At 46.1% G+C, this 24628-nt stretch overlaps 1 protein-coding gene across 4 annotated transcripts; it reads right to left on the bottom strand.

The window, feature by feature from the left end:
• Positions 1 to 24628, bottom strand: SLC5A1 (solute carrier family 5 member 1). 4 transcript variants are annotated; one of them, XM_077834811.1, is made up of 11 exons: positions 24524 to 24628; positions 18989 to 19094; positions 18689 to 18769; positions 17592 to 17812; positions 16292 to 16427; positions 13392 to 13499; positions 12381 to 12531; positions 11331 to 11499; positions 3527 to 3742; positions 2457 to 2563; positions 1 to 223 (listed from the first exon to the last, which is right to left on the bottom strand). In XM_077834811.1, exons 1-11 carry the CDS (start codon positions 24617 to 24619, stop codon positions 1 to 3), a joined length of 1614 nt encoding a protein of 537 aa, XP_077690937.1. In that variant the 5' UTR covers positions 24620 to 24628. The 4 variants fall into 4 exon arrangements, with proteins under 4 accessions (XP_077690937.1, XP_077690938.1, XP_077690941.1 ...); XM_077834812.1 differs by having other exon boundaries at positions 1 to 218; positions 2461 to 2563; XM_077834815.1 differs by having other exon boundaries at positions 1 to 212; positions 2461 to 2563.

The following is a 24628-nucleotide window of genomic DNA, read 5'->3' as shown; positions in this document are numbered from 1 at the left end:
TTATGCAAAGAAGGCATGACAGAATACAGCCACAGTCAGAAGAATGATGCCATTGATGTTCACAACATTTCTCCAGATTGGCCTCTCAGAAGTGTCAGTCAGTTTCTTCTCCATTGCTTCCTGTTCCTCTTTGCTCAGTTTGGGACCTTTTTTCTGATCTAAGCCACAGAACCAGTTGTAGGCCTTCTTACAGCATCCTTGCTCTTCATCACCTTGTTCTGTGATAGAAAAAAGAGCACAGTGGTCAAGTAACGTGGTGTATGTGGCTCCATAAGACTGGCATTAAAACAAGGTCTCAGTGATACAGAGTATTCTTTATAGCATTGTTTTTCGCATGCGGCCATCAGGGCCTTTTCTTGCGGCCACAGCCTCCTGTGCTGTGATTGGGAGGGGGGGGTCCCACAAAGCAGTAACCCTCTCCCAGGGCTGCTGCCCCCACAACCCCCAGAGACACAAACGCTGGAGGTGCAGGCAACTGGTGAATTCCCCACTTTCCTGGGGGCAAGGGAGGCAGGCTCCGTGCTCCATCCACACAATGGCAGGCTCTGGTTCCAGTCTCCGGAACCAGGCTCACCACCCCCACCATCATCACTGGGCCCTGCTGCCTCCCTGCCCACCTCCCCATCCAAGACTTAATTTGTCCCAGGGCTTGCGGGAACTGAGTAAGTCTGCTGTGAAAATGATACTAACAAACATACAAATACCACTTTTCACAGCAGAAGACTTACCAGCTAGCAAGTCTTAGGGGGGGCAAATGCGCAACCAAAAAAGAAAAAAAAACAACAAACAACAACAGAAAGACAAGAACACGCAAAGTGCCTTATTTGTGTTTCTATTCTGTTTAGGTCCAGTAAACAATACAGACAACTGTAAATTATTTTTATTACTGAGTCTGGAATAAAACCCTACATAAATAAAATACAATGATTTGGACATGTATACGTGCATATTTATTTGTTTTTCCAAAAGTTAATTATTTTAGGAAAAATTGTCAGCACAGCCACCAGCAAGAATTGGTGGCTGCACTCTGAGGCCACCAAAAAATTTGTTGTGAGAAGCGCTGCTTTAGAGCCTCTCGTAAGTGAAATAACAGCTCCAATTTGTGGTCTTAATGATGAAAAATGCTTAAGGAGAGATGGGGGCTGTAGGATCAGATGAACACTATGATTCCACAGCAGACATGCAAAGTGAGTGATTTATGATCACCAAATTGCTCTGTAGCTATTGCTAATAATTTTGAACCCTACAAACCCCTGTGCTTTCCAGTTCACTAATTGTTTGTTCTCAGTTTGCAGTGACATAGCTGAAAATAATGGTAGCTCACAAATGCTAGAGATCACTAAGTTGATTCAAGCACATTATAAATACTTAAACATACAGGATTGAAAAGTGTTGGGTACAGAGTAATGGGCCAGATCTTCACCTCCTGGCCCTCTCTAACTACATCTCCTTATTCTTTGTGCTGCTATGGAGTAGGGAGAGAGGAAGGGGCCACAGGGAGCCATATGGGGCACCCTGGGTCAAGGCTGCACAAGGACAGCCCTAATTTACAACAGTGAACAATCTGGCACAGCAAAGGTCCACTCTACCGCATCCACTCTCCTTCCCTTTTCTCCAACTTGCTCCCTCTCTCCCTTACATGGGGTAAGGTTAGGGAGGGCAGCTGTGTAGGAGGCAGCTCCAACTTTCTGCTTGCAGAAAGATCTCCTGCTGGGGTGATTCTCCACCAGCTGTCTCTGGCTGATTTAAGACAACTTTGCCCCGCTTACATGGTGTGCACAGGCCTTAGAGGATAGAGACACCAGCCATGTCTCTTCAGCCTGAGATTGAGAAGTAGGTCACTGATTTGTGCAGGGTTTACATCTGCTTATTCAAATGTTTTTTGTATTATTTCTCTTTTTTATTAAATGGCTGAATTCACTGATGCTTTCAACCTTGTGGAAGTGAGCTTTGTGTCAGAGCCTGGAGACAGGCAGAGTTTTGTGTAAATTTCCCAATGCAGTTCTGGCAAAACACCTTCACCCTGCTGTGCACACCACCTTTGCTGTTCCAAAACCTACCCCCCTACACACCACTTCCAAATGCATCTTCATTCTGTCCTTTAAAGTATAAGGCCCACACACAACTCTTGCAACTACATCACTCCTGAGCTGTACCACCCCATTTTGTTCTAGCCCTGGGCTTCTCACCTAATTACATGAAGGCTTTTGTGCTGTGCACAAAAATCAACTGGAACTAGATTGTCATCTTGTAATTAATTTCACGGACAATCTACACCAGATCCAATTAATGGACAGTGGTGAAAAATCTGTGCATTAACTCTGCCTACTAGCCCTTTAGCATCTGAGTTTTCATGAGAGTACAGGGCACTTTCACTGTTTCTTCAGGAATGAAGTTGGGAACCTCAAATACACTGATGGCTTCCACAGATCTTAAAAGAGAATGCTATTCAGAAATCACCTGATACATCATCATTGCTCTCAGGTTCCTCAGTCTTCTCATTTGCATCCAGGTCAATACGTTCCTCCTTGCTGTTCCGCAGAGACCAGCACAAGCGGTAAAGCTGCCATTAAACAAAATGAGTTTACAAAGCTGCAAGCCTTAGAATGCCGAGACCAGCACATTGAGATCAGATTAGGACTTGGGGGTCTCATGAATGTTTGCTAAATAATATTCAAGGATTAGCAAGGTTCTCGTAAGACCGGGGACAGATAGTGAAGGAGATTATTCCTCTTTCCCTTTCTTAACACCTTCATCCCTTAAGTCTTTGCTACAATGCACAAAATGCACCATCTATTGTGTGTGTGTCTCAGAAATCAAATTCCCTTCTTATTGCATATTTTTGCACTACAGTAGAGCTTCAGCGTTATGAACACCTCTGAAATGTTTGTAATTCTGAACAAAACATTAGGGTTGTTCTTTAAAAAGTTTACAAATGAACATTGACTTAATACAGCTTTGAAACTTTACTACACAGTAGAAAAATGCTGCTTTTCACCATCTTAATTTAAATGAAACAAGCAAAGAAAGTTTCCTTACTTTGTCAAATCTTTTTTTTTACTTTTTTTTTAAGTAGTTTACACTGAATACAGTACTGTACTGTATTTGCTCTGTATGTGTGTGTGTCTTTGTTGCTGCCATATTGCATACTTCCAGTTCCAAATGAAGTGTGTGGTTGACTGGTCAATGCATAACTCTGGTGTTTGTAAAACTGCGGTTCCACTGTACATAATGTCTCCAAGGTGTTGCTAGTTACAGAGTACTCTCCAGAGCACTGGTTTTCCTAGCAGAGTGTGCTCCATTTCCAGAGATATCTGGACCAAGGAATAATCTGAGGAAGATGCAAAACTTCTCTCTGAACCCAGTTAACTGGGAGGATCCTATATAATTTGTAATTTGTATAATGTAAAATTCAAGGGTAGAATATACTTAATGCTACTTTCAGTGTAAATTAAAGTGACTGGTTTCATAGATCTCCCATATCTCGGAGAGCAAGTGAAAGAGCAAGAGAGACAATGATACTCACATGTACATCAGGAATGGGTTTAGTTATCAATGAGATACCCAGAATGATGATGGTGGAGATCCCAAAAAGGATTATAGCGAAGTACAGGTAGTGAATTCCACAAATGATCTTTGGACAGTTGCTGGGGTTTACACAGCTTCCAGTTCCATAGGCAAACTCTGCAATCATTCGAACCAGCCCAATGACCAGCCCAACAACCAAGCCCCAGAAGGCACCCTTCGAAAGAAAGTAACAGGCAGATTTATCAGAAAGCTGTTGTGGATATGTAAATACATTACCTTCTTTAACCTACTAATGTCAATGCAATGTGCACTACTGCCAGTGGACACGTGAACAACCTACAGCACCAAGGGATTGAGAACAGAGAGAACATAAGCCTTCTTATTAACCAGACGCAAACCAGTTATTAAATTGAACTCCTAGTGTAAATGCACATCATGTACTGGCTAGGAAATCCAAGAGAATCTCCAAAAGCCTTTGAAAAGGTCAAAGTGCTTTTCCTGGCTTTAAAAATAATTCTTCTCTTTATATAACCACACCTTAGAACCCCGCCTCCCTCCCCTACAAATGTAGGGTGACTGTAGGGTGGCTTGGGAGGATTAGCCTGTACACACTACTATGTTATTCAAGGTTTGCTCCTGAGTGCTGGGTTGCTGGCAAGGGTTTTTTTAAAAGAACAGCAGCACTGCAGTGTTTATTTTGAAAAGAAATTATCTCTCAAGAATGACATGAGGTTTGCGCTCAGACATTAGAAGAAAAGGCTCTGCAACCTCGACATGTCCCAATAAAATTGCTAGATTCTTTGGCCTGTGATATGAAGGTTAGACTAGATGATCACAAAATTCCTTTCTGGCCTTAAAAAATCTATTAAATCATTACAATCCTCTGCCCCCACAGCACAGCTCACATTCAAGCTGTTTTTGAAGTTTGCAGACTGTCGGATGAGCTTCTAGCATTTTAGATCCTTATCTGAACTCATGCTGTGCAGTAACTGAGATTTTTCAAGATCTGTTTCCCTACAGGTGCTCCCCTGTAGATGCAATAGCATCCCTGCACCTGGGATTGGAGATCTTCACTAGCAGGACCTGTTAGGCCGCACATGGGCTCCTCCTCCCAGTCTCGTGCTGAGAGTGGCGTCAATATAGCGCTATGTGGTCCAACTGCTGTCAGTTCCTTCTCTGCCGCAGAGTCAATGTTTGAACTCTGAAGCAGTGGGGAGGAGGGCGAGTAGTGGAGCACCCATAGGAAGACACATCTCAAATAATCTCAGTTGCTGCATAGGTGAGTAACTCTCTTCTTCTTCTTCAAATAGTGTCCCTATGGGTGCTCCACTGTAAGTGACTGGAGAGCAGTGCCCTTAGTTGGAAGGGTGGGAATGATCTCTACTGAGGAGGACAGGCCTGGGTGTCCTACTAGGGCACCTGATGCCGTGTTGTGGGTGATCACGTACTGATGACTGAAGGTGTCTATGGACACCCAGGTGGCTGCCCTACAAATGTCCGTAATCAGCACATTATTCAGGAAAGCTATTGATATGGAGAGCAATCGAGTGCCAGATAGGGGCCGAAGTTTGTGATGTTGGTAGCAAAGGTGGATGCACCCCAAGATCCATGTAAAAAGATGTTTGGATACAGCTGAACCTTTTGATCTTTCAGCAATAGAGAGGAATAAATGTGGCCATTGTCTGAACAATTTGGTTCTGTCAAGGTAGAAGGCTAGTGCCCATCTGACCTTGGGCTGGTTACCATGTGGCTCAGGGAAGAGGAAGGGAAGGTGGATAGGTTGGTTCGGATGGAATGAGGATGGTATCTTGAGTAAGAACTACTGGTGTGGTCAGAACATGACCTTATCTTCATAGAAGATTGTGTACGGGGGTGGGTGGGTGGGGGGAGTATGCCGACAGGGCATAATCAGTGGACAGACTGCCATGCACAAGAGGTTAGGATACCATATCTGTCGTGGCCATGTTGGGGCTCTGAGGATGATCCTCACTCATTCCACTTGTATCTTGTTGAGCACTTTGAATGGTACGGAAAAGAGTGGGAAACCATAGAGGAAGGCATCCCTGAGAGATTGGTGACCTAGACCTGCTCTTGAGCAAAATTGTGGGCATTTGGTGTTTTGGGGAGTGGCGAACAGATCTATGTTCGGAAATCCCCAGCAACTGAATGTGTGTTGTAGGGTTCTTGTGTCCATCTCCCACTCGTGTTCTGTGAGAACCTTCTGCTCAGTGAGTCTGCCATGGTGTTTAGATGTTCAAGTAGGTATGTGGCAGAGATGTCGATGCCATGTTGGATACACAAGTTCCACAATTTCAGAGCTTCTGTACATAGGGATTGGGACCTCTCTCTCCCCCCATCTGTTGATATAGAACATGCACACAATGTTGTCCGTCATTACTCTTATGGTCCTTTGCTGATTATTGGCAGAAAGTGTCAGCATGCATTGCAGACTGCACATAATTCTAGGAGGTTGATGTGCAACATGGATTCTGCCGGGGATCACTTGCCCTGTACTGTGTGAGTCTGTAGATGTGCTGCCCATCCAAATAGTGAGGCGTCGGTTGTCAATATCAAAGACAGTGTTGGTTGGAGGAAGGGGACCCACATGCAGACATTTCAGGTTTGTGTCCAGTCTAATGAGTCCTTGATCTTGATTGGTATTGAGAGCAGTATGTTTAGGCTATGTCTGTGGAGCATGTATTGTGTTTGTAGCCATTCCTGAGGGCAGCGCATGTGCAATTTTGCATGTTTCACCATGAACTTGGCCACTACCATATGACCAAGCAGCAGTAGACAAGTCCTGGCGGAGTTCCTTGGGCTGGTTCTCACAGTGGAGATGGGGCCGATTATTGTGGAAAATCTGTGCACTCTGAGAAAGGCTCTGGCCTTTATAGCATCCAGTTGGGCCCCAATAAATTCCAGATGCTGTACTGGCATCAGTACCGATTTTTGTATGTTTATTTGGTGGCTGAGGTCTGAGAAAAGGTTCATCTGGATGGAGCCTTGAGGAGGCAGTCATCTAGGTATGGGAATATTACAATCCCTTGTTTGGAAAGGTGCGCTGCCACTGCTGCGAGGACGTTGGAAAATACCCTGGGTGCTATAGAGAGGTCAAAGGGTAGTACCTTTTATTAATAATGGTCGGACCCCAGATGAAATCTGAGGAATCACTGTGGAAAGGGTGATGTGGAAGTACGTGTTTTGGAGGTTGAGGGCCCAGTCCCCCTGTTCTAGTGCTGGGATTATTGTTGATAGTGTGACCATCTTGAAGCATTGTAATTTGATAAACTTATTGAGGTTCCTCACGTCTAGGATAAGTCTTCACCTGCCGGATTTCTTTTGGATCAGAAGATAGTGGGAATAAAAACCTTTCCCTCTGTGTTGGAATGGGACCAGTTCTATAGCACCCAGTCACAGAAGGTGGTTTATTTCTTCTTGTAGAAGATGTTTGTGAGAAGGGTCCCTGATACGAGACAGGGAAGAGGGGTGGGGGTTAGGGGAGAGAGAGGAACAGAATAGAATACCCCTTGCTGATAGAAGAAAAAGAGTACTTGTGGCACCTTAGAGACTTAACAAATTTATTTGAGCATAAGCTTTCATGAGCTACAGCTCACTTCATTGGATGCTCACGAAAGCTTATGCTCAAATAAATTTGTTAGTCTCTAAGGTGCTACAAGTACTCCTTTTCTTTTTGCGGATACAGACTAACACAGCTGCTACTCTGAAACCTGTCCCTTGCTGATGATTTCCATGACCCGCTTGTCAGAGGTGATTTGTCACCATGATGGCTAGAATGGAGTCAAGCGGTTGCCAGACTGATGGATTACTGGAGATGGTTTCAGCAACTGGACCGGGGGAGGCATCTCAGGACCTCGACCACATTTTCAAAATTGTTGTGTAGAGGTGAATGGGTGGGGTAAAGTTGCTTGGGCCAATGTCTGTCTGTGCTTTGGAGGAGGTCTCTGTCATCTGCATTGTGTATCTCAAAGTCATTGAAGAAGGAGGTCGAAATCTTGGAGTAGATTGATATCTACCAGTCTTCTCTTCAGCGCTGGTGTATATATGCCAGGAGAACTCAGTGTCACTCTAGAATTCATTAAAGAATGTAGGGACTCATCAGTGCGCTCAGCAAAAGAGTTTAGATCCTTCAAACCGTAGATCTTCTATCGTGGTCTGCACTTACCTGGGGAACCCTGAGAGATGGAGCCATGAGGCTCGTCTCATCACTACAGATGCTGCAATGGAGCGGGCCACTGTGTCCGCAGCATCCGGAGAGGCCTGCAGTGCCGAACAGGCCAGAAGTTGTCCTTCCGCCACCTGCTCCTTTTTGTCCTCTGGAGATGTTGACTGACCTCATGAAACTTGGAATAGTTCATATGGTTATATTTAGCTAGGAGAGCCTCAATTAGCAAATCCTCTTCCTCTTCCTCTTCCAGTTCCTGTCGTAAGGAGCTGTCCTGGAATGGTTTTGTCATCCTTTCTCCTGCACCACATTGACTACGAGGGAGTTTGAAGTAGGATGAGAAAATAGGAATTCCGTGCCCTTAGCAGGGATATAGTACTTCTTGTCCACTCACTTGCAGATAGGTGGTATTAATGCTGGGGTTTGCCAGATCACCTTGTCTGGATCCAACAAGGCCTTGTTGATTGGATGTGCGATCTTTGCCAATGTGGAGGCCTGCAAGACGTCAAGCAACTTGTGCTGTTGCTCTCTAACTTCCTCCAGGGGGATCTGGAGAGAATCCAGAATCCTGCGGAACATTTCGTGGAACTGTTTAAAATCATCTGCCAATGTTGGAGGTGATGGCCTCATTGTGGGAGGACGAGGAGATGTGGGCTGGTGATGTAACCTCTTCCTCTGTTTCTTCATCATGCTCCTCTAGCAACTCTGGTTCAGAGTAGGAAGCCTACAGTCTGACTCTGCTCCACAGGCGGTTTGGAAAAGAGTGACCTATATGCAGCCCAAGGCCACTGTAGGGGAACAGGCACCTGGGGCTGCCTCCAGGGGTGTCCATAACAAGCACCTGGATCATTTCTGGTCTCTGTGTATCAAGGGCAGTAGTATGATTCTGTGTGGGGAGCCCTTTGAGATGATCATGGGGTGTGAGGCATGATGGAGTACTCCTCTTCTTCTTCCTCGCTGGAGAAGGGTGGAGCGGTATTCGATGGTGAAGGAGTCCGGTGTGTGACATGGACTGTTGGGAGCTTGGTACAGAAGAGCGGTGATTCTGGAGTGTCAGAGATGATTGGGTCTCTCAGGTAGCGGAAGTCTTGTGATACCAGCAGGAGCATCATCGGTACCGATGGCTATATACGTATTTGTGCAGACATAATGGATAGCGATGGTGCAGATGTTAAGTGTCTTCTGCTGGACAACCAGTAGATGGTGCCAGGAGCTTAGTGGGCACCGATTGGACTCAAAGTCATTGAGGGAGAATTTTGATGTCTGTCTGTCTCAGTGCCAAGTGATTGTGTGTCTGTTTGTGGTCCTGCCCTATTAGGACCCTTGGATCTTAACAGTGCTGGGACTGGAGGTATCTGGACGGTCACAGGAGCCAGGAGTTTCCCCCAAAGATGTTGAGGCTACTGACCTTGCGGGAGTTGCCTTTTTCCAAGGTGGCTGCTTGGTGAGTGAGCTGGGGGCCCGTCTCTTCTCCTCTTGATGTGAGAGAGAAAATTTTCTTTTTGTGGTGCGTGGGGGTCGGCTGATGACCATGCTGATTGTGACCGCCACGAAGGAGAGGTATCGGGGCCATGGTCGGAGGCTAGTCGCAGTGAGCTCTCCATTATTAAAATTTTTGCCTCAATTTCACGGTCCTTTCTGGACCGAGCCTTCAATTTGAGACATTGTGTGCACTTCTGTGATATGTGCCTCTCACCCAAACAGTGTGAGCTATAAGTAGCCATCGTTCACTGGGATGGCTTCATGACAGGAGAAGAACGTATTAAACCTGGAGGATCTGGGCATAGCTCCAGTAGGGACAGCTAGGGAAGGGCATAGAAAAGGAAACCTATGCTAATCTAAAAACAACGGGAGGGAAAGAGCCAAAGGAAAAATTATATTTTTTGTAAGAGAGGGTAAAGGAAATTTTAAAAATTTTAAGAAAACCGCTAATAACTAAGAAATAGTAGCAAAAACACTAGTATTATGAAGGACAGTAAAGACATATGCAAGACTCTGCTAAGGATTCAGTCACAGACCAAGGCAATTGAGATGGAACTGAGGGCGGTTGGACCGCACAGCTCTGTACAGATGCTGCTCATGGTGCAAGTCTGGGAGGAGCGCCTGTATGGCCCAACGGGCACTGCTAGGGAAGATCTCCAATCCCAGATGCAGGGATGCTACCACACCTGCAGTGGAGCACCCACAGGGACACTACTCAAAGAACCACCTTCAGAGATTTGTCCTTCCCTATCCATGTGTTTACCTTATCTGACACTCTCAATTCTGCACCTCCTAAATACAACAAAACCAACAGACATACAGAGCCAAGGTCACTCCTGGAGTAAGCAGATGTAGCCCTCTGACTTTAGTCAAGTTGCAGCCATTTAAAGCAGAATTTGGCCCATAGGCTAAAAAGGAGACAAGTAATGGTACAGAATTAAAAATCCTGCTGGAAATTTTCTACTTTGAACAAATTTTATTGTGTGACTATTATTGTTAAATTGTCAGAAAATCACAGAAATATATTGGACTAAGACAAGATGAGACACTCAGTTTACAGTAGAAATAAGAATCTTTCTGAAAAGTCTAATCTGGAAGATACTAATAAAAATGGGACTTTGATCCAGGCAGTGCTTCAAATTTCTTCTGCTTTTACTTGATCTCAGTATTTATTCTAATTAGGAGTGTGCTTTGGACCAAATGCTGAGGATCTTACTAGTTCTTAATCCATTTTTACTCACGACCTCAGGATTTGATCCATTACATGAGATTCAACCAAGCAGTGACTGGAAATGGAACATCCCTGCTTGGGAAATATCCACCACTACTACTATTAGTATATCCACCAATCTCCAGAGAAAGGAGTCAGAGTAACTAGAAAGCTCCAGTCTCACCTGGAAACAGTGTTATTTTGTTTATCTATTGGCTTTCCTCACCATCGCATCTGTGCGCCTAACAAACATTAATGAATTTATCCTCATGGGGACCATAGGGAAGTATTATCCTCAGTATTACATGTGGGGAAATGGAGCTACAGAGTTATGATTGGAGTGATTTTCAGAGGTGCTGAGCACACAGTTCCCACTGACTTCTGAGGGAGTTGTTCTGAGTGCTCAGCACCCCTGAAATTCAAGCTTCAGTGACCTGCCTGTGTTCTCACAGGGAATCTGTGGCACAGCTGGGAACAGAACCAAGATCTCATGAGTTCCAGGACAGCAGCTTAACCACAGGACTTTCTCCTTCTTTGTTGGAGCCGACAGAACCCATGGAAAACTTAGAAGGTTGCATTAAAGCAGTGTTTCCCAGAAATCATCCCTTCAGCATAAGTCACAGTGAAAAGGTAGGTGGTTCCAGCTTCACAACTGTCTAGGAGCCAATAAAGTCCAACAAACCCCATGCACATTTACATATATGTGGTGGAAGGGGAGTATGAGGATTCCTCAACTGAGCTAAGAGCCCCTCAAGCATTACACAATATTTACAATTCCCCTCAGGCACTGGGCTGTAGCAGGAATAGCCTCAAAGAAATTGAGAATCAAAGAAATTGAGAAACAAGGAAGGGCACTTGTCCCAGTATACAGATGAATGTATTTTATGAACTTTTGCACACAGAGCTCTTCTCCTAGCCTGTACTCACCTCCTCATTGACCCTTTTACAGAAGATAGCAAGCAGGAAGACAGCAGCAATGGGTGGCCCCAAGTAGCTGGTGATAGACTGTATATAATCAAAGAGCTGCCCACTTTGAGCTGACTGCACCACAGGAACCCAAGCAATGCTGATACCAATTAAAGCTAAGATAAATAACCTATAAATACAATCAATAAAAAAATCTGTTAGCCACTTATTTATAAACATCAATCAGAAATACAGAAATCACAATGAACCAATCAACAATTTAACAATTCATTGCGTTAGTCAACCAGCATTAAAACATGAGCAAAAAATAACAGTAATTAACCATCAGCACTGGGGGGGAAAGCAACCAGCAATGAGATCTCACCAGATCCCTCAGCCAATCCAAAATGAGAACTCTGCTATCAAAATAATAAAATCACCTATAATAAGAAGTCACCTATAAATATAGCAATCAATAAAACAGCAGAGAGAGATGAATAAAAGAGAAATCTGCAGCACAGCTAGTGAATATGCTGTAGCTTTGTATAACTGGCATCTTGGAATGAAATTTAAATAGATTCCCTGGGATATTTGTAGGGAACAGCCACCTCCGATTAATCTTTAATTAAGAAACATGGCTGGAAACTACCCCACAGAATATCGAGAAAGACACACATGGGATTAAGCTGTCAGGCCACAAGAGGTCACTGCTGCATCACATGCATTCAGTGAAAGGTTTCAGAGTAACAGCCGTGTTAGTCTGTATTCGCAAAAAGAAAAGGAGTCCTTGTGGCACCTTAGAGACTAACCAATTTATTTGAGCATGAGCTTTCGTGAGCTACAGCTCACTTCATCAGATGCATACCGTGGATCACCACGGTATGCATCTGATGAAGTGAGCTGTAGCTCACGAAAGCTCATGCTCAAATAAATTGGTTAGTCTCTAAGGTGCCACAAGGACTCCTTTTCTTTCAGTGAAAGGTTGTTCATCAAGGCACTTAAAGGGCAGTTTGTGGTGCTCCAATATTTAATTAGGTTCCTAATGCTGGGAAAGGGCACAGTAACACTTACCTTCCAGCCAGCATGAGCTCTCTCTCAGATGCCCGGGATCGTATTTTGGTGTAGATGTCCATGGTGAACAGAGTGCTAGCACTATTAAAAATGGAAGTCAGGGAGCTCATGAGAGAGGCCAGCATGACTGACAACATCAGACCTCGCAAACCTAAAACACAGAGAGAGACATGACCTGAGCTGGGGAGGGTCAGTCACTGGGAAAGCTCCATCAGTGACATCTCTTTGAGTGCATGGTCTGACCTCCCCAACCCAGCTATCTGTTAATAACTGAAGTATGCCCAGGTTATAACAACTTCATGGTACCCTACTGGGACATAAGTAGAATGATGCCTTCTAGGTCAGGAAGCACAACATTTACAATACCACATAATACCCAGGCTGGGCTAGTAGGAGTTAGATAATGCCTGTGTGTATTTACTCAGATAGGAGTCCTTTGTGTACAACGTCAGGGGTCAGAGACGCCCCCCACAAAAACACACTGTTGTCGTTTATACTGCCTGATTGGACTCTGGGTCACTGGGAGAGAAAGAACACCACCCAGGAATAACTTCAGGAGGGCTGCACTTTCTGTTCCCAGACCAGTGAGTTTAGCGGAGGAACTGGAAGTACATCCCTCAACACAGAGATCCTGCAGAAGCTGCCTCTTAATAACTGGCAACTATAGGCCAGATTTATTTCTCACACTAGGCTAACGCCAGCAGCATCTTACTGCCTCATGTTTGCAAATAAGTAACATTGTCATGGTTAGTTTGTAACCATCTGGGATCTATGGTCACATTGATCATAACGCACGGCATGTACAGGAATAAACTGTGTATTGGAATGATCTAGAGCCTATGATAGCTGAGCCCTGATAACTCAAGAAACGAGTTATGTCTAATCAACTAAATGACAATCCAGGTCCCTAGTTCTGATAGCCGAATTCCAGCCCTGGGACATCTCTCCCCCTCAACAACCAGCTTCTATTAATCCGTCATCCATGTCTTTCCCACAAAAACACTATCTTACCATTTGGCATAAGGTCCACCACCATTTTTGGATAAGCAATGTTTGAACAGCCAACTTTGGTGCCACAGTAGTTCTCACATATTGAAGGCACGACACAAGCCACCATATCTGAGAAAAAGATAACAAGACAGGGTTAGCTGGAGTCATAGCAGCAAGTTACCCATAAATCAAGAGAAGTTCCCAAACCCATCTCCATGCTAAACCACTGGATTTATCTGCCAAATAAACAAATATTTATTTTATTTGTCTCACGCTTGACTCTGCAGCTGTGGGAAGGAATTCCATTCCTGCATCACCTCTTTCCAGTGATGATGGTGCTGAGGTCAAGCCACTAAAACTGCATCCACAGAGCTGCACAGGAGGCCAGGGCAAAGTTAGCGTGTGCTCTGAAAGGCCCTCTCCTGCTCAGAGTCACCTGCTCTCCTGCCTGCTGTTGTACACATAGGTGGCGAGTTATATAGGCTCATGGTGCCCAGGCTCCAGCAATATTCAGGGCCCGGGGGCCCAGCTCCACCAATGTTTGGGGCCGGGTCTCTCCCCCAGCCTTCTGCTGTCCCTGCGCACCTCCCCCAGTCCCGGAGCACAGTGTCCCTGTCTCTCCCCTGCAGCTCCCTGCTGCCTCCCTGCATCAACTGCCACCGCAGGGTCCTAGTTCCCCCCATCCACTAGTGGCAGGGCAGGCTGCCCTTCCTCCTCAGACTCTTCCCTTTTCTGGCAGGACCTTCCACCAGCACAGGGCCTCCGCCCTGCCTGCAGTCACCGCTCCTGCCCCATGCTGGGCAAGAAGCAGCTCCATCCCTGACCCCCAAGTGAGGCTACAGTGAGGGGCATCAGCAGAGGAGGAGGCGCACATGTGATGGCAGTCCCCCCTCCCCGGCCCCACCGCAGGGGAGGCGAGGGGGCTTCCTGGACCTGAGAGGGGCCCTAGGAGCACGTGCAGTGACAGTGGTGCGGGGTGAGTGTGCTGCCGGGGGGGGCCCTCCCGCAGAGTTCACTGCTGCCAGCGGGGAGAGGACTTGGGGGAGTCCTCCTCTCTGGCCCCATCCCGGGGCAGCCTGCCTGCACCCCAAACTCATCCCCAGCCCTGCCCCATCCCAGAGCCCGCACCCTCAGCCAAAGCCCTCACCCCCACACATGCCAACCCTCTGCCCCAGCTCTGAGCCTCTCCCACACCCCAAACCCCTCAGTCTCAGCCCTCATCCTCCCACACCCTAACTCTCTGCCCCAGCCCTGAGTCCTGCATCATGAACTCCTTATCCCCAACCCCACCACACACCCCAACCCTCTGCCCTAACCCCGAGCATCCTCCCAAACCCTTCATCCCCAGCCCCACCCCACAGCCCTCATCCCCAAACTCCCTCCCAGAGCCTGCACCCCTTTCCACCCCCAAACTCCCTCCCAGAGCCTGCACCCCTTTCCACCCCCAAACTCCCTCCCAGAGCCTGCACCCCTTTCCACCCCCAAACTCCCTCCCAGAGCCTGCACCCCTTTCCACCCCCAAACTCCCTCCCAGAGCCTGCACCCATTACCCCCTCCTTTACCCCCAGCCCAGAGCCTGCATTCCACCCCCTTCCCACACACCCTCTCCTGCCCCCAAACTCCCAGAGCCTGCACCCCAGCCCTCTGCACAGCCTCCCAGAGCCTGCACCCAAACTCTGTCCCAGAGCCTGCACCCAAACTCTGTCCCAGAGCCTGCACCCAAACTCTGTCCCAGAGCCTGCACCCAAACTCTGTCCCAGAGCCTGCACCCAAACTCTGTCCCAGAGCCTGCACCCAAACTCTGTCCCAGAGCCTGCACCCAAACTCTGTCCCAGAGCCTGCACCCAAACTCTGTCCCAGAGCCTGCACCCAAACTCTGTCCCAGAGCCTGCACCCCTCACCCCCTCCTGTACCCCCACCCAAACTCCATCCCAGAGTCTGCACCCCTCACCCCCTCCTGTACCCCCACCCCTTGTCCCAGTCCAGAGCCTGCACCTAAACTCCATCCCAGAGCCTGCACCCCTCACACCCTCCTGCGCTCCTACCCGGAGCCTGCACCCAGCACCCAAACTCTCTCCCAGAGCCTTAGGCGGGGGAGGAGGGTGCAGTTTGGGGGTGGGGGAAGGTTCGAGGCACCACCAAAATTTCTACAAACCTGCCACCCCTGGTTGTACACAGAGGTCAGCGTGAAGGGAAAGAACAACTGGCACTGCAGTCACACTGAGCTTAGGCAGCCTGCAAATCACAGGCATTTCCATAAGCTGAAAACACTCCTCTGTGGGATCCAGGCACAACTCCCTCTGCCCCACAAAATGTCAGTCACAGACAGGAGTGTTTCCCCCCGGCTCAGTCAGTAACAAATTCCAACAAAGAGGGGACACGCTCTAGGCCCTGGTCTGCACTGGGTCGGGGGTTGACCTAAGATATGCAACTTCAGCTATGCGAATAGCGTAGCTGAAGTCGGCGTATCTTAGGTCGACTTACCTGGCCGTGAGGACGGCGGCGAATTGGCCGCTGCTGCTCCCCCGTCAACTCCGCTTCCGCCTCTCGGGAGCTGGAGTTCCAGAGTCGATGGGGAGTGCGTTCGGGGATCAATTTATCGTGTCTAGACGAGACACGATAAATTGATCCCTGATAGATCAATCACTACCCACCCATCCAGCAGGTAGTGAAGACCTGCCCCTCGATTCCTGTCCCCACAAGGGACAGTGATAGCATCACTGGGAGCCCTGAGCATGGGAAGGAGAAAGAGTAGTGTCTTCTTACTTTGTGGGAAATGCTGGTCTGTGTATGTTTTCATGGTCTGAGTCAGGAGAGGGACTGAAGGAGCTGGGGGGTGGGGGGGAACAGGAAAGAGAAAACTGAATGGGGCTGGAAGAGGAGTGAGAAGAGAATGAGGGGGCTACAGTTCTAGGTCCTACCTGTGTACAAAATCCGACTGATCATCCCAGGCATCACCATCAAAAACATGGGCAGCAGCTTCAGGTACCCACACATGACACAGCCGGCCTTCACATGGGACATGTTCTTGGCTGAGAGGCATCGTTGAACAATAACCTGTCAATGAGACAGTAGATGTGAATGACTCCAGCTTTGTCACCGACACACGATGCCAGGCATACAAAGGCAAAATGACTCTGTTTCAGCTGTATTCCAGTGAGAACTCTTTGCTCTTGCTCATAATTAGAAAAATACAAGGGCATTTGAAGGCCTGAGAACACATTTAAATGTCTAAAAGTAAATACTCTACTGTCTAATGTATGTTTAACCTGTGAATCTCCGTCACAGGATATTGTTGAACCAAATAGCTTATTAAGAGTCAAAAGGGACTAGACATTTATATGAATAAGAACAGCAGACTCTATTAAACTAGCTAGGTTACAGATGATAAAGGCTCTCAATCCTTGTGCTCCAGAGAATAGGCTGATCACCAGCTGGGGGCTTAAAGAATTCCCCCCAACTTACACATGGTTTATAATACTGCACAATTACAGTAGTGCAGTCTCCTTCCTCTGAAACATCCAATTTGGTCATTTTTGGAGACTAGATGGACCACTGACCTAGACAGAAGGAAAGGAAAGGAAAACACATGGACAGTCCTGCACCATAGCACCTGATGAGGGGACAGACACATACACAGAGCAACTGTCCAGCATTCTTTATGCAAGAGATTAAAGCAGCACCAGTGCTCCCAGTCCTGCCAGATCACTCCCGAATGGTGTGGCACTTTTGCGGGGAGCTGGAATGGTGTCTTGAGGCACTTTAGTACTACCTTTCTGGCACTTCTCAAGTATTGCACTTGCCCCCGAGCAGCCCACATAGACAGAGTAGATATGCCTAATATGGCTGGATGGGAAGCCAAGTCTATACCCAGATTGAAAAAGGACATATGCATGTAGCTGTCCTATTAAGATGCCCATTTTTTTAAAATTGGACCGTAAATGTTCATCCAGCATGTCGTAAGAAAGGGAAAAAAAACATCACACACACAACATATGTCCAGAATGGCATGAAAAAAAAATAGTAAAGGAACATACACATCCTATTCACTTAACATAGGAGAGGCTGAGAATCAAAAAGCTAATAGAGAAAAAAAAAAAACAATTTCCTCTTAGGAGATAATAGCCATTTTTATGGCACAGGGTTGGGGCAAGAGATCAATCCAACTACACTGCAAATTTTAGACTGCTCTGAATTTCCCAGTTGTTGCCTTTACGCTACCTGATCTGTGCACCAGTACCACAAAGCGAGGATGCTCAAGCCAAAGACAAGGCCCGGCCATGGCAGATCTCCAGTGATCGGGTCTCGGAAGATGTGGAAAGAATCTGCCCGAGGGGTGTAGCATTTTGGGTCAATGGTAATGTTTCCATATGAGATGTTGTTTGGAATTGCATTCATATATTTCTCCATAAAGGCCTCATATCCTCCTACTTTGGAAAATGCTGAAAAACAGAATGTAACGACACTGATCATGGTACTGGACGCTTGAAATTCCCGACGGAGCTGAAGAATCCAAGGAGAAAACTCCATGCTATCACAGTGATAAACCTGCCCCAATAGAGATCAACACTGTCAGAAACATCAAAGTATGTGCTGTGAAAACTCATTAGCAAGAAGCCACACTGGCTTTCCTTCTCAGGTCGCTATGGAGCTCTAAAAGATTCCTTTAGACTCCACTGTCCTTTTTATGCCCCAGATCCAAGCTTCCACTTTGCCAGGTATAATATCTCCAGGCTCCCTGACCCAGGTGAGGACCAGAGGCAGAGTCCACCTGATTAAGTCAATCTGAAATATTGTTTATTGTGAAGCAGGCGGTCAGCTTCTTTCAGTGAAAAGCTTACACAGAGCAAGTCCAATGAGAAGCCACAAGGCAAGGAGGAGGAAATTACAGCCTCACAGGGCTTTACTACTTCCTCTTGATTAATTATGTAGCCTGAACCCTAAATACTAGGGTTCCATTTCACAGGATGGACTGCATTTTAGTACCTACATGATCTCATGGACACCTGGCCTCACATTCACAATAACACAGCCCCTATTTTGGGGAGTTCTATAGGCTGTTATACAGGAGGTCAGAAGAGATGATCACAGTGGTCCCTTCTTGCCTTGGAATCACATCCCTATGGCAACTATAGAACTTGGTCAGGATGACAGGAGGGCTTAGCAATGTGGCTCTTCCCCTTCCCTGGCAAATACATGAAGCAATGGGAGTTCCTTAGCTATTAACCTGTCAGGACTCCACAATGCTGGATCCATTTCCACAGGACACTGGGGGCTGTAGCTGATCATTCCAGCTCTCGTTCATCAGATTTACATACCAAATCCTGTGAGAATAAAGGATCCCACCAGCATGATGATGGTCTGTAAGGTGTCTGTGTAAATCACAGCAGCAAGGCCACCTAAAGGCAAAGAAACGCCATTACATGAGCCTCTCTGCTAATAACTTCATGGGAATTGGCCTCTTCTTGGCCCTCTCTCTCTCTCTCTCTCTCACACACACACACACCTCTCCCCTTTCATGCTCTCATTTCTTCCCATTTACTCCCCACTTCCATTTTCATCTTTCTGGATCCCCTTTTAACTTGTTTTTAATTTATCAATCTGTTCCACAAACTCACCTGTGATCGTGTAAAGACCAGTAATACCCAGCAGTATGATTATGGCCAAATAAAGATTCAACCCCATGGCTATTTGGATAAATATAGCTCCAGAGAATATATCTGCCTAATAAAAGGAAAGATGACAGTTTAGAGAATGCTTAAGATAAAAATAACATTTCTATTAGTATCTATTGATATCCTCCCCACCCCAAAGCTCTGCACACAAAAATAAAAGCACATGCAAAATAAAGAGAGATCCTGTCTCCTTGGTCACCCAGACCTGCTTTATTTTAACTGCCAGCTGCTTTTTGAAGATCACTTCTTAGTCTCTGCACTTCTTACAATAGTTTCCAGAAATGTGTCAGTGATTCCCTCCTAGCCAAATCTGGCTACCCACCTCTCCAGGCCTGTGAACTTATGTATGGGGAAACAGTTCAGCAAAGTTCATGAGTAAGTCCTGGAATTTTAGTTACCAACACAGCTGCATCAATGCAAACTCCTAAAGTAGACGTAATTTGAAATCAGAGTAACCAATTCCAATCCAAATCATGCCTCACCGGTGTAAATCATCTCTCTATTTGGGGTTGGCATGTGCAACAGTGCAACATGCTGCACCAGTGCTAAGGGGGGATTTTCCAAAGTGCCTACATGCCTTAGGAGCATATGCCATTAAAAGTCATGTCACTGAATTTGTGCTCCTAAGTGAGCTGTAGCTCACGAAAGCTTATGCTCAAATAAATTGGTTAGTCTCTAAGGTGCCACAAGTACTCCTTTTCTTTTTGCGAATACAGACTAACACGGCTGTTACTCTGAAATAAATCACTTAGGTGCTTTTGAAAACCTCACCCTAAAATCCCAGGGCAGACAAGGCTTAAGAGGGATATTTAGTCCTCAGCTCTACTAGGCTTTAGGGCAAACATTTATTCAAGGAACATAGGGAGCGCATCTAGTCAGGTATTCTGCCACAAGGAGAGAGGTAATATAGAAGTCATGCATCTGGCTAATTGTGCCATGCTGTACATAACACTACTTAGCACATTTTACCTTTCAAGCCCTTTACAATCAGTAAGTAACATATCCTCACGACTCCCCAGTCAGCCAGGAAACTGAGTATCATCCTCCGCATTTTATAGACAAGAAAACTAAAGCAAAAATATAAAGAGGCAAATCCATTCCACAGCACTCAGCCTGAGTAGCTGGGCAGATGCTGGAGGAAGAAAACCTCTCCCCCGGCCACTGAGAAAACTCCACCTTGAGACTGTCACCACCTCAACACCCTGCCCCTTCACCCCTTCTGCCTTCAGGGCAAGGAGGAGACCTGTGCAGCTGCAGATCGTCCAGCCCTGCTTCCACCACCAGCCACTGCATGCTCACATGCACAGTCCCACCAACAAATTCTGCCCCTGCCTTTGCCATCTGCTGCCATGGAGGCTGGGGTTAAGATGCAGGATTTTGTAGAGCATAATTCCACAGGCTAACTGTGAGACCATGCCCCTCTAGGGGAGAGGATTCTTTCCTGACCCTCACAGAGGATCAGCTTATGGCCCAAAGCTTGAGGTTCATTTATTTTTAGCATTAGCTTAGTTTGCATGGCTACAAATATTAATGGTCATAAAATGATCCCACAAGAAAACCTAGTTAATCATATAACATCCTGAGCAATACATAAACTTCTTGGATTTGCTTAATCACCTTCCGAGTTCACCTCTTCTACCTCCCAGTTACATTAATTTATGACTGATATTTTCTTGTTACTCCATTAACTCTCTTTTATGGATACCATTAAAACCTTATCCTATCTTCTCCATGCAAAAAACAAACAAAAAAATCACTCCAGGGCTACACACACGTAATTCAGGAACCAATAGGCAAAGCAACATATGACATGATTGTCCTTTTACAACTACCATTACAGCTAAAGAATTCCAAGGAACACTTGCAATGCATTCATAGACTCAGATTTTTAATTCCTTCAGACTATGGGGGAGCATCCAGTTACTTGTTTCACCGGATACTTAGACTTAACTTAGTCAGTTACTGGTCACCAATGCCTTGCTACACTACATGATCTTCTTAAAATTGCCCACCTTTTCTACTACTGGTGACAGCAATGGTAGAAGTGCTAGTGGTTAGCAACTCTAACCCTGAAAGCTACCATGGCAAGAGCTCACACAGTAGAGCGACCATGGAACATACATACAATATGGCATGTTACATATGGTGTTTGAGATTTTGCCCAACGTGGCGTAAGTGAGGAAGCAGCATGTAAGACAGGCACCATGAATGCAAGATCCCTCTGAGATGCAAATATAAATTGCATCAACACTGTGAGTCAAATTGTTAGGTGTGACTTGCTAGCAAGCATAAGAAAAGCTGTCCTTTCAAAGCAGGATGACAAAAGCCCTAGGAACTGCAAGGCAGGGAGTGTCTGCTAAGGCAGCAGCCAGGGAAGCAGCGTGCAGATCTCTCAAATCTCTTGGAATGTTTTGATTCACGCTGCTGGGCAGCACTGGGTCTGCCTCTGGCACCTGGAGTGAAAGATTCCCACAGAGCCATGTGCAGCTTGCTTCCCATCCCGCATATGCCACCTGCAATGATGCCTAGATAGCACAACAGATGAATCTACATAAACAAAATCTCTTATGTACAAGAGCTGGTGTCCACTGGCCTTCTGTATCTATCCTTTTCCTGGTGACATGCTGGACTGATGGGCACTTGACCACGCAGCACGGTGTGCTGCCAGTGGCCAGATAGCTCCTTGCCATGGCAGCAGGCATACCTTCTGGCCCCTTGCTGTGCACCAAATACATCTGAATTTCCACAGTGGTCACCACTGGACAAGCTATAATTGGAGTGGCATTTGGACTGGGCTGCCCCTCTTATTCTGGGGCATGTGGGCCATTCTTCTGGGTTAGCTGGGTCCATGACTTTGTTCCACCTGAGCTATACCAGCCATCAACAATCCCCTAACTTACAGCAAGTTAATTTAATGCCTTTCCCCTCTTACACCACTGAACATGATCTTATCCTTTTGGCCTAGACATGCCCCTTTTCTCTGAAGGGCACAAAGCTTTTCTTTCCCCTGCTCCCCACTTACACCTTCCTTTCAACTTTTACATGACTGCACTGGTGCACCTCAATGTTCATGCTTTGCCCAGTTACACAGCTCAGGGGCGTAGGCATAACTGAATAAGATGCCATTTACAGTACTACAGGATTTGGCTCTTTAGTGATCAGGATGCTCGCCTGCACCTTCAAAGCTCTCTTCCTCCTCTCATTTCCTCCAGCTCCTTCATTCTACCTCTCTCTCACCTGTCTCCTTCACCCAATCTAGACTGCATGTTACACCATATGCTTCACACATTATTAATTTGAATCGTTCACCCTCCCCTTCCACCAAGCAGATGCTAAAGACCCACCTATTCCATGAAGCATCACAGCTTTCTGTTTGTTTTCTTTTGTGCTCTATTGTATCTGCCAGATCTTTAGTTCATCAGCAAGTGGGCGGTGGTGTCTTGCACACTACTGTACACTAACAGTGCTTCATAACAAATAAGAATAGGAACTGAGTCCTAATAAACACAATACTGTGCATATATTCAATGAAACACAACATGTAAATCAAACCTTCAGTTCGTTCTTTAAGACAAATCCTGCCCCCTTTTCTACAGCTGCAGAGGACTACAATGCAGCAGAAGCATTAGGTGCATTCAATACAGTGAAAGATTGTGAGGCACTCAGATCCTACAGTAACAGAGGCCATACAATTCCCAGGAGTCAGACAGACAGAGGAAGAGTGCTTCTGCTGTATCAGGAGGAAGGGCGTGATTTGGGGAATTTATGCAGGAGCTAATACACCAAAGTGCCAGAAACCAGTTCCATAGTGGCTCCCTGTGAGTACTTGTGCAGCTTTGTTTGTGGGCAAGGTGGGATGATTGTATGGTAGAGCCAGACTGGGACTAATTGATCTGTTGCTGTGCAGACCCACCAGCTATTGCCCTGCTCCGCACTGAAAACTGAGGGCGCAAGAACATTAGGGGCTACTTCATTTTCAGGACTGTAATGATAACTGCGAGTGAGTGGAGCCACTCCATTTGCTTGGGAGGAGGGTCCCTCTGCTGGAGTTGATGGAAATCCCCAATGCAGAGTACCGATACGTAAGTTGGACACAGGGAGGAAATTTACCCATAAAAAGGGAATTATTTTTGTGAATCTGGCATATAGGTAGCAAGTGATCATACATAACACAGAAATATAGATATAGGTTTTGGATTAGAATGATGAGCCATTTATCTGTATGGATTCACTCCACATCCACTAGAGTTGAAGGAGTGATACCATCCCCTGTGAAATGAATGCAGCATTTCCAATTACAGCTGCATATAAAAACAGTTATGCTGACAGCACCTCACTGAAATAAACGGAAAGCAAAATCCAATTTGCGGGTTCTTGATAGTCCCAGCCTGTTTAATTTGTAACCCTGATAAGAATCAGTTATCATAAGAGCATGAGAATGGGAGCAAAAGGCCAGGTCTTTTAGGTTAAATTATACTATTATCACTCAGTTCTTATGCAGAGGGCAAAGAGTAAACTTCCATGGCAACTGCAGGAAAACAACAGAGCCAGGTCTGCCTGACCTGTGGACTTGGATGGAGATTTAATGGTTTCAAAAGGGGAGGAAAATCACAGCTCTCTTCACTACTGCAGTGCCCTCATTAGCCACACTTCATAGCTCAAGATGATCCACAGAAAGACTCTTCCCTGCCTTCCCTTCCTGCCCTTGCTTTTCTCACTCTTGTATTTTCTAACCCCATCTCTCTGTCTCTTCTCCTCATCTGCCTTCCTCTCTCGTTTCTCACTTTTGCTTCATTAATACTAACAAGCTGCATGTTCAGCTGATGGAAGGATGAGTGTGAAAGCGGGGCCAAAAACCCAAGACCTCTTTTCTCCTATGGGAGCCAAACGGAGTTACTCATACCCTGCGGCAGGAGAATCTAGCTCAGGAGTCAGAATAGGAGACCTTGGGCCCAGATGATACATAGGAACCTCTAAAATTAAATGCCTAAATGGGTGAGTGAATGTTCCTGGGTAAGAAGCAGCAATAGTTACCATTGGAGGACAAAGGCAGAGAACTGGGAACTAATGCTAATGGCTTGAAACCTTCTCTTCAATTTCTATCAGTGATGCCTGAGGTGGAGCATACTTAATGTAGTACAAGGCTCCAGCCAGCCTGACCTGTTCCAGAGGGAATCACATGTGGAAACAAAATCCTGGAAAAAGAAAGCTAAATCATAACCACCATCTAGAGAAAGAGTCCCCTGGTATAATCCAACATGCGCAGACAAACAGAGCTGTAGAGCTGGTTTGGATGGACAGCACTGCTAGAAGGAAGAGTGACAACATGGAAACAGTTTTTTATCTACCTAAATTAAGTCCAGGCACCAAATGACAGACAAGTGAACCAGACAGGTAGAGAGTTTTCATACAAGTGTAAAATAATCATACAGATAGGAACTTCACTAAGAATAGAGGAAATGGAAAAGCTTAACTCACCGAGATCTTGGTGAAAATATAGAGGAGCAGAGAAAGGACGGACAGATATATCTGAATCCGTTGGCCACCAAACCGCTTCTTGAGATATTCTGGCATCGTCACCAC

Source organism: Eretmochelys imbricata, chromosome 15 (genome assembly GCF_965152235.1).
Source record: "Eretmochelys imbricata isolate rEreImb1 chromosome 15, rEreImb1.hap1, whole genome shotgun sequence".
NCBI lineage: Eukaryota > Metazoa > Chordata > Testudines > Cheloniidae > Eretmochelys > Eretmochelys imbricata.
Note: the sequence above shows the minus strand (reverse complement) of the source record. Positions and strands in the feature narration are given on the sequence as shown.

Bases quoted from the DNA above. Each gene is read 5' to 3' on its own strand.
- SLC5A1 (XM_077834811.1), bottom strand. From the start codon at position 24,619: ATGCCAGAATATCTCAAGAAGCGGTTTGGTGGCCAACGGATTCAGATA. The intron at 11,500-12,380 runs GTAAGTGTTACT...TTGTATTTATAG, and splicing joins GAGCTCATGCTGGCTGGAAG to GTTATTTATCTTAGCTTTAA. The intron at 2,564-3,526 runs GTGAGTATCATT...GTTTAATGGCAG, and splicing joins AACCCATTCCTGATGTACAT to CTTTACCGCTTGTGCTGGTC.